A 16,900-nucleotide genomic window follows, 5' to 3' on the forward strand; every position below is an offset into this window, starting at 1 on the left:
GTTCTTAAAAATAATTCCAATTAAATACGATTATAATGATATTTATTTTGATAGTGTTTAAAATGCGTTATATTTCTAATGTTTTTTAATATCACGTTAATTATGAAACGGCTTTCATATGTCAACTATATACGTTATGTAAATGTATTATCTATTTCTTCCCTCTACAATCTCTCCTTTAATCTGTGGGAATATTTTCAAATATGTTGAAACCAAATATCACAGTAACAATTAAAAAAAACCTGTAAGAATACCAAGAGTACGGCAATATTGAAGAGAAGCTAATTTGAAGAAGAATCAACAATTTAATATTTCCTGTTATTAATTATAATTTTTTTAATCTTTACGATATTAAAAGATATAAGAAATAACAGTAATAAAATATAATTTGGTAATAATATTTATATGCTTTTGTTCATTAAAGTGTAATGACTTCCCTTATTATTTCTATAAATGACGCAATACTTTTGATCGATGATGTACATCTCATCGACCGCGCCGTCGCGCGCGCACTCATCTAGATGTAACGCCGGTCGGGTAAATGACTGTTGGTGTGATGTCGAAGAGATGGATCTTTTTCGCGTTTGCACCGTTTAGCGTCCATTGGCCATCTATACTTATATAGCACATTACAGCAATATTACAGCTGCAATTTTGCCGCAACATTGCAACATTGCTGCAATATTTTGTGCTATATGGGCAATTTCTTTCGCGCTGAAAAAAGGATTCAGAGGGAAGGGATGATTTATATATTAGGTTTAAATTATTTTTTATTCCGCTCTACGAAATAAAATTGACTCCCGGAGGTATCTAACGGTCGCGACTCAAGTAATGCAGGTCGACTTGTTTTGGATAAAAGATAATCTTGTTTCATAGAAGGATGCAATCTATAATATTTTTATTAAGCTAAGATAACGATATTTTGAAATTCGTTCTAAAATAAGAAATAAATAAGTATTTGTTATAAAATAAATAAGCTTTCACAATAAATAAGATTTCTAAATAAAAATAATATTGATGAAAATAAATTATTGATTTTTATTGAAAGAATATCGTCTTTAGAGAATACGCGTATATTGGCTGCGTTCCAATATTCACTGCCAGTACTGAAAATCTATAGTGTACGTCACGTAAACTATAGATTTTCGGTACTGGCAGTGAATATTGGAACGCAGCCATTATAAAGTACATAAAAAAGCGGCGTTAATCTTATATATTTTCTTAATTCTCCCCCTTCCCTCTCTCTCTCTCTCTCTCTCTCTCTCTCTTCTCTTTCTTTCAAAAAATTAAATTTATCACAGATAGTAAATGAGGAGAAAAATCCAATTGTCAAAGTTACATCTTTCGATGACGATGATAAATTTATTTATGTTAGCAAGAACAGCTTAACGAACAAAATACTTATAAAAGAATAAGAGATGAAAAGACAAAAATAGATTTTTATTAATCAATAAGATATAATTTATTATCTGATAAAGAGAAGAAAGAAGATTTATTGTTAGTATAGGAGCAAGAAAGTAAAATTATTAAAACAGAAGAAAAATTAGTTTGATTAGTGTCGAATGAACAATAAAACGATAAAGCGAATGAAATAAATATAACGAATGTTCCAGGCAATAAAACAGAATCACGGATATGGTGAAATTAAAGGCATTTCATAAATTAATAAATGATAGAAATTATTAAAACTGCGAATAACAAATAAATCTATCGCGTATGAAGTGGACACGAATAACGCGTGAACACATATGATAAATGAATCATGCAATTGATACTGAAAATGCAATTCACGAAAACAAATGTGTTCTTGAACGACAAAAGTGAAATAATAATAAATAATGACAAATAATTATTAAAATGTCATAATAAATATAAATAATTAATAAACAACGACGAAAATATTAAAAACAATGCGCAAATTAAATAAATGTAAAAGCGCAAGAAAGAAACAATTATTTAAGAAACTTAAAAAAGAAAAACAGTTATTTACCATTTAATATGCGTATCAAATGATTTGATGTAAACTAAGCATATATAAAGGCGATAATGGCTGACAAAAGCATCTGATCTGCGAAGCAAGAAAAAAAAATAATTCAGCAATTTTCTCTCTCTTTTTGCAGCAAATGTATAGAGACTCAATGCTGGGTCTATCTTTATGGGAACTTTCCAACAAGAACACACATAAGTATACTGTCACACGATTGGCTGTCAAGTAGAAAAATTTTAGGAACTTAAAAAATTCTCTATTCGATATCCAATGGCCGCATTCAATAGACTCAACAGTTGGGCAACATTACTAGATTTTCTGATGTAATTCGACGCTGATTGGTCGGACCTGAAAGTAGAAACCAATCATGTTCGATTGCTACTTAGCGGTTGAGTCCGCTGAATGCGGCCATAGATGACATTTTCATATTTACCTATGTTTTCTTGATGGAAATCCACCTTACATATCTATGATCTCTAGTCTCTTCTAGGGATACTACAAGTTTGACATATGATGACAGCGCTTTCTTCGTAAAATTCAGCTGAGTTCAGCTTGCGCGTAACAAACATGGCTTCGAAGATAGAAAACATGACTTGATAGAAATTTGCAGAAATAAGTAGGTTATTGCTGATTCAACCCCGCGCGTGATACTTGATTGCTCAGAATCGAATTCAGTTTAGTCGGGTCTAACCAGCTCTGATCGTTCGCTGTTAATGTTAAATAGCAATGGAAAGCAAGATGATAATTGACGACGAATGCAGTCGCAGTGAGGAGGATAATCTGCGGAAGCAGCCGTCGTTCAGAAGAGATCTAGGCTTTCGACCACAAAAAGAGTTGGTGTATAATAAACTGTTACCATACGCAGACCAGATCGATGTGGAATCACGAGTATGGCTCGCCGAGATCAAAGGAAATCTGGGACGTGCAGTCATGTTACGTGAGCTCAAGCCAGGTTGTGTCTTTTGGTCAAGCCAATTAAATATGTGAGTAGCCTTGTTTTTGGGATTACATATATTTCTTATACTATATTATGCTAATTTATAACATTTAATTTTGAATTCTAGATATATAAAGTTATATGGGATGAAATTTAGCAAGGAAGATCATATAGCGTTTGTGAAATTGATGTATGAGCTTATTACCATACCAAATTTGGAACCAAATCTCATCAACAAATTTACTACCACCATGCTTCAACTGTTAAAGTAAGAGAAATAGAAATTTAGTTTAAAAACTTTATAAATTTAAAAACAAAAAGATAACAATCAAATTTTATAACAAAGAAAAGACTAACAATCAATAATAAAGGAATAATAATGGTCGAACAAACTGTACAAAAAATAAATAAAGATAAATTTAGTTTGTACGTTTTTATAATAGCTATATCTAGATAGTTTCAAAAAAAATATACACATAGAATTGATAAAAAAAAATTATTAACATTACATTAAAATTGTTAACATCACATTAGGCTGTAATTAGAAAGTGTGATGATTCCATGAGAAAATGAATTTTATTTAAGCAAAAGAAGATTCTAAATATGGATATAATCTTTTTGAACAAGAACCTCATTGGTACATGTGTTATCAATATAATTTAAGCAAACTCTATATACATAGTTATTGTAAAGCTCTAATTAAAACAAATTTCTTGCTGCTGCAAAATTATTTTCTTATGGAATAGAACTTATTTGATATAATTTCTTTTCTTTTTTTTTTTGTTTAGGAAGAAAGAATTAATTAGTCCTAATGAGCTAGAACTTCCATGGAGACCTCTATATGAGATAATACATCTTTTACTAAAAGAAAAATCGTCAGAAATATATCGTCGCCCTTCATGGTTGAAAGATATATTATATTGCATGATTCGCTCTCTAAAGAATTATTTCCCTGTAAGAATAATTTTTTTAAAAAAAGAGGCTTTTTTTCAGATTCAACGTGTAATTAATTCTATATTTAACAATATTGTTGCAACAGTTGAATGCCACGCAAGAAATATTAGATGAGCTAAGACCAACATTCTGTCCTCTTGATAATAAAACAATGTGTGTAAGTCTTCAGACTTTAGAATGTTTTTTACCATTGCAACTACCTCCTGAGCATCATTCCATTGGACATCAGTTATGGTTTGAAGAATTTATGACTCTATGGAAGGTGTGTCATAATGGGCCACTATGGGAAAACAACATGATGTGGTTAATGGCAAGATTAGCACATAATAATATTGGATACATTGATTGGGAACCACATATTCCCTTGATGTTCACTAGATTTATACGATGCTTACACTTGCCAGTAACATATAAACAGACACAAAATAACAAATTTCATAAACTAGATATAGCATCAATAGCTACATGGATAGTAGCAGTTTTGGTAAGATGGTTACATAATTAGTATGTGAATAATAAGATATATTTTTTAAAGAGTATATGTATGTGTACGCGCGCGTGTAAATTGATTCAGAATAAGTGTAAGAAAATTTTGATAGATCATTTGGAAGGTTGTTCTGAGTAAAAAATTTTATTTTTAATATATACATAATTTTACATAAGTTTTGCTCATAAAGCATTTTGAAAATTTATTATAAAAAAATAATATTTTACATTCTTCTGTTCATTCTTTTGTTCTAATTATTTAAAGGTTATCAAAGAATTCTATTATGATGAGAATAAAATTTTTAAATTCTTGCAAAATAACTATGTAAATATTGAGGATTTATGTTTATCTGATTTATATGTTCTTCAATTATTATTCTCCAAATACTCTTAAGGTTTATTACATTTGTTCTGAATTGGCCTGTATATATATTGCATATATAAATTAATTTTATTCATATATATATATATATATATATATATATATATATATATATGCATATACATTTATATTTTATGCAGGGAAATGGTTCAAGTGCACAGATGTACTTGGAAAAGTTTTTGAAAACCATAGAAACATATTGTCATCCAGCTAATTTTGGATGGTGGATGCAAAAATTAAAGGAACTTCTTGTCAAACTTCCAAATTATTTTATCTTACGTTTACACAAGTATGTAGGTATTTAATATTTACACTTTGATTGTAATATATATATATATATATATATATATATATATATATATATATATACATACAGGGTGTCCCTGAATGGTCTGTACAAACTTTGTGAATAAGTTCCAGGGACCTAAACAAGCAGAAAATGTCCCATAAACATGGGGTCGGAAACGCTTGCTTCTGGAGTTACGACGGTTCGAAGTTTTCCTGCAATAGCTGGAGAAATTATCACGTCAAATCGCATAGGTGTTACAAAACTGTGTTTATTTATTTCCTCGGTTTTGCCACGGACATAACAGGACAGTACACTTGCTATAGCAAATGCTCGAAATGGCCTCCGTTAAATTCCAAGGAAGCCTGCGCATGTCGCCGCATTGTCTGGCGAACCGTCCATTTCCACCGGCACGGCCATACATCAGATGGATATCCGCCAGTTCATCAAATGAATAATTTGATTCATTCATGTTTTTAAACACAGTTTTGTAATACGTGTGCGATTTGACGTGATAATTTCTCCAGCTATTGCAGGAAAACTTCGAACCGTCGTAACTCCAGAAGCAAGCGTTTCCGACCCCATGTTTATGGGACATTTTCTGCTTGTTTAGGTCCCTGGAACTTATTCACAAAGTTTGTACAGACTATTCAGGGACACCCTGTATATACACACACACTCTACATTATTCTATATACTCTGTAGAATCCAGCCAATATAATACATTTTTATTAGTATATCCAATTAAATAATGCATTTTGTTTGTGTGATTTCAGAGAAAGATATGCTAAGAAAACATGGGAGACTCCAATTCCTGACAATTATAAATTAACTGATAGTGATGTTGATGCCTTTGTTAAAAGTATGTTACCTGTAGCTATGACAGCCATGTTCAATAAATTTGGTGTAAACGATGCCTGCCACGCTTTACAGTATCTTGCTACTATGAGACCGAATTTAGTAATACCAGATATGTTGGAAAGAATGTATTCTACATTCGACTCCTTAACCGAACCACATAAACTTACAGCCTCAATGATCTGTATGGTAGCTGTTGCCAGACCAATGGTGCAAGGTTCTAAGAATATAAACACAGGTGAAATGAACAGTATTATATGTTATAGATATATATCGCAAAGACATATATTCAGGGGAATACTTTACAAATTAAAATAATAAAATTTTATTTATTGAGATTTAATACCTGGGTTACCTATGTGTTCAATGACATGCAAGCATGTTCTGGCACATGTTAAAAATACTTGTTCGAGTACTATATATCCATCTCTCCCTCTTTCTCTCCCTATATCCGTTTTTCTCACATATAATTTTGTCTTGTACAGGTTATACATTTTCGGAAGGACCAATGCACGTATTACCATTGCTGTTTTCATCATTACCTGGAATCGATCCAAATGACATTGGAAAATGTTTCGCCACGTTCCGTTTAATTTCCGTTTATGCCACGTTAATTCCCATTGTGGATTCCTCTAGATCAACTGCGGATATGACAGAAGATGAAAGAATAATTTGCGAAGCGACATCGCGTTTCGAAGATTTTATATTACAATTTCTGGACAGAGTTTTCATGTTCATAGATTCCAGTTCATTGGAAAGTGTGCGGCTTGAGAATCGCGGTAGTAACTCGAAAAGCAAACTAGAGTCGATTGCAGAAACGGCGCTCGCTGGTGTATGCTCGACACTTCTGATGGAGACTAGCGACGTGATTTTCAAGAGCGCTTTGCATAAGTTACGTACATTCATGACAGAACGGATTCTCGAGACAAAAGTCGCAGGTCAATTGGCAGCAGTCGTATGCAAGAGTTTTTCTCGCTTTAACGGACGTGATACATTGCATGCGCTAGTACCTGTACTCACGCAAACCATCTTACCGCTCGTCAGTGAAGAAGAGGACGTGTTGAAGGAAGAGAACTTGGATCATCGCCTTCTACATGCTATGCTCATATTGTCCGCGATTGTCGATACTCCAGGAAATAATTTGATACCACATATAGACACGCTGCTCAAGGTCCTCGATCGCGTCCTACTCTTAAGATCGACAGACGGAAATAAACTAGCTTGTCATCTATTAAAATGTATTCTCTGGTCTTTGTCGAATATTACTCCATGCCAATATAAGTCCAGTAACAGAGACTACAACGATCCTGATTATCCTTACATTAGAGACTGGGGCCAAAGCGCAGATATTAATAACTTCTGCATCAAATGGTATATTCCTGGCAAAGAAGAGATTGCTGCTATACAACGAATATTCTCAAGATATTTGACAGTTCAAATTAATAAGCTTAATGAATACTGCAAAGATTCTAGAACATTAAATAGGTCAGTTCATACAATTTTTATTTCAATAGTCTTTTATATTTCAATTTATATATCTATATAATTGAATTTATAATAAGAACACACGATTTTGATTATTTTGTAGAAATAGAAAGCAAAATTATATAAAATATATATTGATTTTTTTTTTTTATAAAATGTTTATAAAGCTATTTTTATATTAAAACTATTTCGAGAATGATAATACATATGTAGATAAATAATCATATATAAATAATTGTAGGGAAGAATTGCTTGCCAGTTTAAATATCATATGCAGCATTATTAGAGGTTCTGAATCTGTCCTACCAGTTTGGACAGAAACACCACTTGAAGTAATTAAATCTTCCGTAGAGTGGAATGTATCTTTAGTGCCTGTATATGGAATGAATGAGTATGTTACAATGCCTGATGGTAGCAATGTTAGACATTATCTCGCTGAGATTATGAGTCAAGTCCAACGAACGATGCTTGAAAATGCAGAAGATAATACGAAGAGCTTCTTTGTATTAATACGGGTGCGTATGTATATGTATATATGTGCACGCATACATATATACACACATATAAATCATCTCATAAAGTGTTTTATCTTCACTAGTAGAATATCAATCTCATTACATATACAACACACACACATTACAGAAATGTGGATGTATATGTGTGTGTTGTACATATTTTTTGTGCAGTATGTAAGTGTAATAAGATTTATTGAGTTCTACTAGGAAAAAAAGAAAATCGAGTTTCGTGTAAACCCACAATATACATATCTTAGATACTTATTAAAAGTTTTAAATACAGCATTTTTTGAAAAATATTTTTCGTATAATTGCTAAAATGCTATGTCATGGAAAAATGCTATGTCATGGATTTTTCAAATTAATCTCGAAAATGTTTTATTTAAATTGCAGATTTGGACTAATTTATTATTGGGAAAAATACGGCTGCGCGAATCACATGATGAACGACGCAAAACTTTTCAAATCGCCAAAAGGATATTCGAAGATAAATTGATAGGGAACAAGGACCGAATGGGTCCATTGATATTGGAACGTTGTGATATTCAACATGAACTCCGAATGCTCACGCAATCGGTCGCAGTAACGGAGACTCATAAACGAATAATATTAGAGCTATTCACGCTGGCGATAAGCAGATATGCAGACGTGCGTGCGAAAGCTCAATCCAGCCTCTCTTCTGCTTTCAAAACTTTCCGATATTCTTATACATTTATAATTCCTCATCTTATCGATATCTTGGCAAAAGATACCGAAGAATATCACGATGCATATAAGGTAAATAATAATTTTGTTAAAAATACTAATTGTCATAAGAATTATTTGCTGAGAAAAAACAACATTAAATCAACATTAAATTTTTAAACTATTCGAAAATAGGGTGCTCTATATATACTGCACGGACCGCAACCCATTGTTCCCATTATTACAGAGGGAGGCTGGAATGTGTTGAAATTATTGTGGCCAGCCATCGTACTTTCCAAACCATCCGAGAAGCTTTCTGTGATTCGTATGAAGGAAAGAATTGTACATACTATAAGCAAATCTTTTTATATAAAATCGATCGAACTTGAAATACCTGATAGGTGCCTGATAACTGCGCGCGAATTGTGGGGAAGCTTCCCGCAACCGACACTGCCGCAGCCTAATGAGATTGAGATACAAAAGGGCGCGCATAACTTAAAAGAACTCAATAAATCTAGGCTAGCGACATATACTGGCCTGCTTGATGAATTATTACGTTGTATACTTGAAGAATCTCTACACTGGCGACATAAATTAATGGCGATGAATTTTATACAAGGTTTGGCTCATCCGAATCAAACTTATTCCGCAAAAATAGTGCGTTATTTCTTGCAAGCGCTTATACATGATTCTTTGGAAGAAAGAAAAATTGCTATTAAAATGGTGGTATTTATGTTGAAACAACAAAAGCGAAAACATCCAAAAGTAAGAAACTTTTATTAGATTTTATACAATAAATATCAATTATTTTTATATAAATTATGGATATATATGCATTAAAATATTTACTTAAAGGTGGCAATTGATATATGCAGTCTGTCTAGTAAGAGCATGTTAAAGGAACAAGAGCAAGGATTCACAAAAGATGAAAAGAATTTATCACAAAGTCGAAATATCAGTCCCGGAATAAGAAATGACAATTCTTGGCTTCAGTACAATTATGAGACTCGTCCACTGACCACCGAGCAATGGGATGAATCTAGATACGTTCACCAACCATATGTAGGCTATTATGTCTGGCCGAAAATTCTAGAAGTTTATGCACCTTCATCCCAACAACCGTGTCTCGATATGGAAGTGCGCGAACTAACGGATTGCGAGCGAGAAGTCCATCTTTTCTTTGATAATCCACAGAACATTGAAAAGCTCATAAGTTACCTCAGTCTGGAAGAGAAGAAAGGCAAAGACAAATTCAATGCATCTAGATGTTTTCTATTTAAAGGCTTATTTCGCAATCATGGGATCGTTCACTTGAAACATTTTCTGCCGCATTTACAGCGACTAGTGATAGACAAGCACGAAAGCAGCCAACGATGCGCCGCGGAAATCACAGCCGGGATCATCAGAGGTGCCAAGCACTGGCCCTTCGAGATGGTGTGCAATATGTGGCAAGCATTATTGCCCATCATAAGAACTGCAATCGCGAATCTAACGGAGGAAACTTTCGTAGATTGGGGTATATGCTTCGCGACTGCGCAACTACGTAGAGATCCAAATAGACATCACTGGCTACTAGAGTGCCTGATGGAAGAGTCACTTCTGAAAGACTCAGAATCTTCGTTCGTAGAATGCGGCCGTCTTTATATGTTACAAAGCGTCTTGCAATCATGGCGAGTCACAGAGTTACTGCAACGTCTATTAGTACGCTTGGAAAATCGATTACTGACTAATCCATTTCAGAACGTTCGTGAATGCCTGGCATCCGTGCTGATTACCGTATTCAATGCTGATCTAAAATTTCCGCATAGTTCGTCTAACACTGCAACTCTGCAATTGCAGACTTTGATTGATAAAATTGTACCAAAATTGAAGCAACTTATAGAGGACGATGATACAACTAAATTGAATAGTCTAGATAAAGAGAAGAATTTATTAGAAAAAGTTGCTAATGTTTCATTCGATGAATTAAAAGAAGTATCCAAGACAGAAAAAGAGGAAGTCCCTAAGAGATTGTTAAAAACTGTCTGCAAATGGATTATAAATAGTCTATCTTGTTCGTTATATGCTGCGACACCAGGATTTTATGAAATTTTTCCAATCATATGTCAATTAGAAAGCGATCAATCAGAAGCGGATGAGGAGCTCAATAAATTATGCTTATGTACTTTGGCAACACTCGCGCAAGCATTCACATTGCCAGATGTTATGCCAATAGCATTGACCGCAGTGAAGACGTTGTCCGAACACTCGTCGTGGTCTGCTAGATTCACTAGCTTGGAATTTCTTCAAGTATTAGTCTTTCATAACATGGGTATAATTCTAAGTAACGTATCATGGATGAATTGCATTAAGAATATCGTTCTGCACTTACTAGAGGATGAACGTTTAGAGGTCAGGGAGAAAGCTAGTCTAGTACTCGGCGGATTGTTGCATTGCACATTCATCACGGATGTAGAAGAACTATTGGTAAGTTGTTAAATGTTATTTAAAGTTTTTGTCTCATGGGATAATCGCAATTTAATTTATATTCTAAGTTTGAGGATCAAATATCTTCTGTGATTTTAGGAGGAATTCAAGAGAAAGGCGAGAACGCGATTGCATAAGAAAAATAGCCAAACTGATAATGCGTCGAGAAATACAGAAAAGATCGATGCGATACGCATACGTCATACGGGTGTACTCGGACTATGCGCTTTCATTCATGCTCATCCATATGATGTGTCGAAATATATGCCTTCAGTCTTCGAACACCTTGGCTCTCATATGAATGATCCGCAACCCATACCGGTAATTTTGTTATTTATTTCCGATTCTTTTACGACTTTTATGTTTAAATATTATGGGAAATATATTTATACTTTTATAATTGTCCAAATTCGGATATATAATTATATGAAATATAATCAGTTTTCTTATAATAAATATTTGGATTACAGATGACAATAAGAAAAACTTTGAATGATTTCAAACGAACACATTATGATGGCTGGACAGGTATGAATGGTCACGCGCAACACTTTACAGAAGAACAATTGGCTGTCCTACAAGATTTGACGGTGCCACCGCCGCATTATGCTTGAGAAAGAAAGAAAGAGAGAAAGAAATCGGGGATTAAATTTTATAATACAATATACAGTATGGCAATTTTGCATATAATAAAATTGACAATTGTAATACTAATTACAATGCAAATCATATCCGAAAAAATGTAATATGCTCATTAAAAGTCGAATGACATTTTTGAGTTATCATTCATATCATCGCCATGTTTATGACGAAATGTCACAAAAAGTGACAAAGTCATCACAAATGACTAAATCCCGTAAAATCATAAATCCTTAATAATTGCTTTCTTTATTAAAAAAGATAGAATAGCTTGTATCAATTATGTATGCTAAATAGAAAGCACCCAATAGTATCTTGTTAGTAACGTCATTCATGAGATAGAATGCGATCTGAGCAATTTTTGGCTAGTATTCGTAGTTTCCATTCTTATATTTAAGACCATCTCTTAAATACAATTTTTAAATAATATAAACCAATCACAGAGCCAAATTAACAATATGGCCTGAATATCGATCTTGAAAATGATAGGCACAGCCATATCTTCAGCTGAACGCATGCGCGAAACTTAGTCTGTCGAAAACAATGAAGTGTCATTACTGTGTATATATTTACACCATGGTGCAAGTCCAATTATGAAGAGGAAGGAGACATCTTCGTAACGCATGAGCTGTGGTCAGTATAAGAAGTCTGACAACTGTCAAATGACAATAGTATTAAGGAATTACGTTCGCGCGTGGTTGAAAACAATCGAGGATGGCAGCGGAGATAAAGCCCGCCCCAGGGGTAAATCACGATAAGTTCAGCAGCAATCGCAAACCGGTGCTTCTGTCGAAATTGGAGGGCTGCGGCGACGATGTTAATGCCGCTATTATTATTCCGCGGGAAGAGGGTGTAATCAGTATTTGCGATGACAGGTACTAGTTGTGCAGGGGCATGTATTTTTGGAAATTAGACGTTTCCCGTGTACGTCGATATTTTGTACTTTTTCCTTCACACAGATTGTCTTTGCGATATTGATTCTGTTTTGATTATAACAAAATTCGTCGCTCTAAATGTTAAAATTACCCGCAATTCTTTTCATACATGGACACACCTTTAACACTATGTTCCTCTTTCTCTTCCTGTCTTGTATATATACGTGTTTGTATCACATTATTTATGATATCTCGAAATTATCATTTTGTCAAAATTGTATTAAAGTATACATTATATATGAAACATATGCATAAAATTATAGAACTGTTTTGAATTGTGAATTATAAATTTAAGTCTAAGAAGGCTTTGACATTATATTGTTAAGTAATAAAATATTAGATTTTATATGAATAAATACTTTATATTTATAATATACTTTAAAAAAATATCTTTAATAAATATCTTTATGAAAATATAATTAATTTCCACTGTGTATAGCAAGTATAAAATCATTGATGTATGATAGAAAAATAACTCTGTTTTATTAGTTTTAGTATTATTTTCTTATCATGTGTTTCTTTGTCAACCTTTTTTCTTTCTTATAGGACAGTTAGAGTATGGTTGAAGCGGGATTCTGGCCATTATTGGCCAAGTATCTGTCAATATATGCCAGCAGGTGCTACCTCCATGTATTATTGCATAGAAACCAGACAATTATTTGTTGGCTTGGATAATGGAAGTATAAATGTATGTTAAATTGTTATTTTTATTTTATTTGTTAGAATTATATATAATTTGTATTTATTATTTGGCTTTACAATTACAGGAATTTATCTTGGAACAAGATTATAATCGAATGACAGCTATGCGTGATTATCTAGCGCATCAAGCAAGAGTCACAGGAATTATTTTTGCACCAGAATCTGAATGGGTTTTAAGTATAGGTCGCGATAAATTATTTCAACTGCACAGTTCTGAGACGGGACAGAAATTAGGATCGTACCAAACAGATGCATGGTACACTGCTCTACAGTATCCTTTTACAAAGTCTCATATTTCTATAAATAAAACATTTTTGTAATGTATATATACATATATACATACATGCACACACATATACATATATATATGACACATGATTACATATTATGATTAGATATGATAATATATATTTTGTGTGTCATATATATATATATATATATATATATGACACAATATATATTATCATAATATCTAATCATAATATCTAATCAAAATCTATGAGAAGCTTAACTCGCATATACAGATTTGATGCCCAATCCAAACATGCTTTCGTAGGAGATTATTCTGGTCAGATAGCAATGTTAAAGCTGGATAATAATGGTGTTACCTTCATTACTACATTAAAGGCACATACAGGAAGTATCCATACATTAGCATGGGATTCTGAAAAACAGTTGTTGTTTTCTGGAAGTTTTGATCAAAGCATTATTGTTTGGGACATTGGAGGTCGTCAAGGCACTGCTTATGAATTACAAGGACACCAGTGAGTATACACAAAAAAATTATTCTAATTCTGACTTTTTATGTATCGGAAATATTTTAATTATTTTTAAAAACGCTCTAATTTTCTTGTAGTAACAAAGTAACAGCATTATGTTACGCGAGTAACGAGCGTTTGCTTTTATCCGGAGGCGAAGATGGCGTAATCGTCTGTTGGAATATGGCAGCAAATAGGAAAGAAACTGCAGCGTGGGTCGAATCTGACATCTGTCAGGTATGTTCGTGCAAGATCTTTAATCTTAAATGTCTTGCTACTTTTTGATGTCGATTTAAAACTAATGAATTTAGGCTTGTGGGAGACCGTTTTTCTGGAATATAAAAGCGATGATGGATCAACGACAATTAGGATTGAGGCAGCACCATTGCCGCTATTGCGGCCGCGCATTATGTGCCCGCTGCACGTCGCAACGGATACCGATACCAACGATGGGCTTCGAGTTCGAAGTGAGAGTCTGCGACCAATGTCATATACAACTTAAATCAGAGAAGTAAGTCACGTTTTGCTTAGGGATATTAAGGTACAAAATAAATGTAATAAACGATTCATTTTTGGTTTATGTAGCCAGTTGTCCCTAGCATCTTTCCATGATGCCAAACACAGTATCATTGGGATGGATTTGGATGCTCCTAAGAGAAGATTGTTGACTATCGGACAGGATCGCGTTATTAAGATTTGGGATGTAACTGCACTGTTTCAATGAATATTATATACATATGGATATCGATAATGTCGAATTTGAAATCAAATTATATAGATATCATCATATTCTGGAATATTTCAGAAGAAGGGAGAATATTCCAGAACCTATTTTTGTGATTATGTTATATCTGATTATAATCAGATACAATTGGTGGTCTGTTACAAGTCATCCTAATAGGATATCAAGACGATGAGTTTAAAATAGTGCTACAGCACATGCTTATTCATATATTTTCTGCACTAGATATCAGAACAATTCAAAAAACATAATGAGTACAGTGCAAGCATGTTAATTCAATGGAATCATCTTTAAAAATATTATATCGATGGAATTATCTCCCCTTCCCATCCTCCAAAAAATGTTTTTAATAATATTTGATTAAGTCTCTGAATGTAAAGTGTAAAGTTCATAATTGAATTTCCTAATTCAAAATACGATATATACAACGTGTATACAATTGAAACATACATAATACAAAAAAATGTGCAATATCTTTTGAAATAAAATTGGATTTTTTTTAATGGTAAATTTACACTAAAGTTAACGCAAAAAATTTTCCATTCAAAAAAATTAAATTGGCAGACCCATATGTAAATCAACATTAAGTCATGTATATTACAATGCAATTTCTTTTGCATATTTTGTTATAATTTTTGAAATATCTTCGTGTTGTTATCCTCAAATTTTAGTTTTGATGAAAAAAATAGCTGAGAAGTGATAGAGTCGGCATTGATTAATGATATAAAAGTATCAACTATTGTAATATGATTTATTTAATATAAGAATAGAAATAGGCAAATATTTTAAGAATTCCCTATTCGTTCACATTTCTACATTACTTCCTACTACTAATTTAGTATATATATAATTTAACATATAAATTTTTAACCATACCATTTTTAAATGAGAAGTAGTGATGTAGTGATGTATCTTGTATTAAGTACTAGTCCTATTTGTTATATAACTTATAAATATTATTATATCTTTTATGAAAACAGACTAAAAGAAATATTGTCTATTAATTATATCGATTACTTTCTTGATTATTAAAATTTCTTTCTTCATGAATGCAATAAATAGAGGTACAAGCTATGCAAAATCAATTCACATTTAAAGGTAGTGATTTATCATATTTTCTATTATAGAAATATATTTATTTCGTCGAATAAAAAGATAACATTATTATTACTCATAGATATATTATCTATATTAGTACACTATAGATCTCCATTATAGAGATTTTGTTAATTGATAAAAAAATTTTTTAACAATTTTGAAATGGTAAAAACTTTGAGATAACATAGTGATAATAAGCTTCCATAAAATTTAGAATATATATTTATATAGCTGAATAAATTATAACACCAAAAAACCTATTTCATATAAACAGCACGCGAAATCGCAGTTGTTTTAATTAGTTTCTTCATCCTCACCCAATGTACATAAAATGCATATCTTGTACCTGAATATAATGTATAATTATTTCATATCAATCACTATCATTGAGATTATAAAAGAGACCATCCTTGTTATTAAAGTGCATTCGGATTTATTCATAGAATAAATCTTGGATTTTAAGTAGATGAACGTGCAAATGCAATTTGTACTGTCCAAACAATCTATTAAATACAAATATATATATATTGTACGTTTATAAGCCCGATTTAGAAAACACTATAGCAAATACCGTCGCATTTTTATATGTTTTGCTAAAAAGTATATGTATAATATTTGAACACGTGAAAAAAATGTATATGCTTCTTATTATAAACGTACGCTGTTACACGACCAAACATTTACATCATCAAACGACGATAATTTATGATTGTATGCATAAAGAAACGAACGAATGTTCGCAATGCGCTGCATGATTGTCACTCGCTACCGAAATACAGTACATATGTAACTAACAGAAGAATGTAAAAAGAAACGACTAAGCTATGTGTATGTATCCTATCCACGTCGAATTGATATACAAAATAAAAATATATTTTCAATGTAAGATAGTCACACAATTTTATCGATTTCTTTTGTTCAATAAGAGAATGAATAATGATGGGGAATATCGAATCTATATTATAATCAGTTATGAATCATGCATT

The 16,900-nt window shown here is 32.4% G+C and overlaps 2 protein-coding genes across 2 annotated transcripts; both read left to right on the forward strand.

The window, feature by feature from the left end:
* The first annotated feature begins 2,470 nt into the window (after positions 1-2,470).
* LOC145967029 (proteasome activator complex subunit 4B) lies at positions 2,471-11,811 on the forward strand. The gene is made up of 14 exons (XM_083091610.1): positions 2,471-2,603; positions 2,712-2,970; positions 3,052-3,192; positions 3,713-3,878; positions 3,964-4,362; positions 4,887-5,035; positions 5,809-6,128; positions 6,376-7,375; positions 7,617-7,890; positions 8,284-8,667; positions 8,770-9,339; positions 9,430-11,040; positions 11,140-11,361; positions 11,511-11,811. The coding sequence occupies exons 2-14, from the start codon at positions 2,714-2,716 to the stop codon at positions 11,652-11,654; spliced, it is 5,637 nt and encodes a 1,878-aa protein (XP_082947736.1). The 5' UTR covers positions 2,471-2,603; positions 2,712-2,713; the 3' UTR covers positions 11,655-11,811.
* A 462-nt stretch (positions 11,812-12,273) lies between these two features.
* Positions 12,274-16,246, forward strand: Wdfy2 (WD repeat and FYVE domain containing 2). Its single transcript, XM_083091613.1, has 7 exons — positions 12,274-12,554; positions 13,161-13,302; positions 13,382-13,587; positions 13,841-14,080; positions 14,173-14,311; positions 14,386-14,585; positions 14,660-16,246. Exons 1-7 carry the CDS (start codon positions 12,394-12,396, stop codon positions 14,796-14,798), a joined length of 1,227 nt encoding a protein of 408 aa, XP_082947739.1. The 5' UTR covers positions 12,274-12,393; the 3' UTR covers positions 14,799-16,246.
* The last annotated feature ends 654 nt before the right edge of the window (positions 16,247-16,900 follow it).

Source organism: Camponotus vicinus, unplaced genomic scaffold (assembly GCF_025532165.1).
Source record: "Camponotus vicinus isolate PSW18456_S1 unplaced genomic scaffold, iyCamVici1.0 SCAF_2, whole genome shotgun sequence".
NCBI classification, from domain to species: Eukaryota; Metazoa; Arthropoda; class Insecta; order Hymenoptera; family Formicidae; genus Camponotus; species Camponotus vicinus.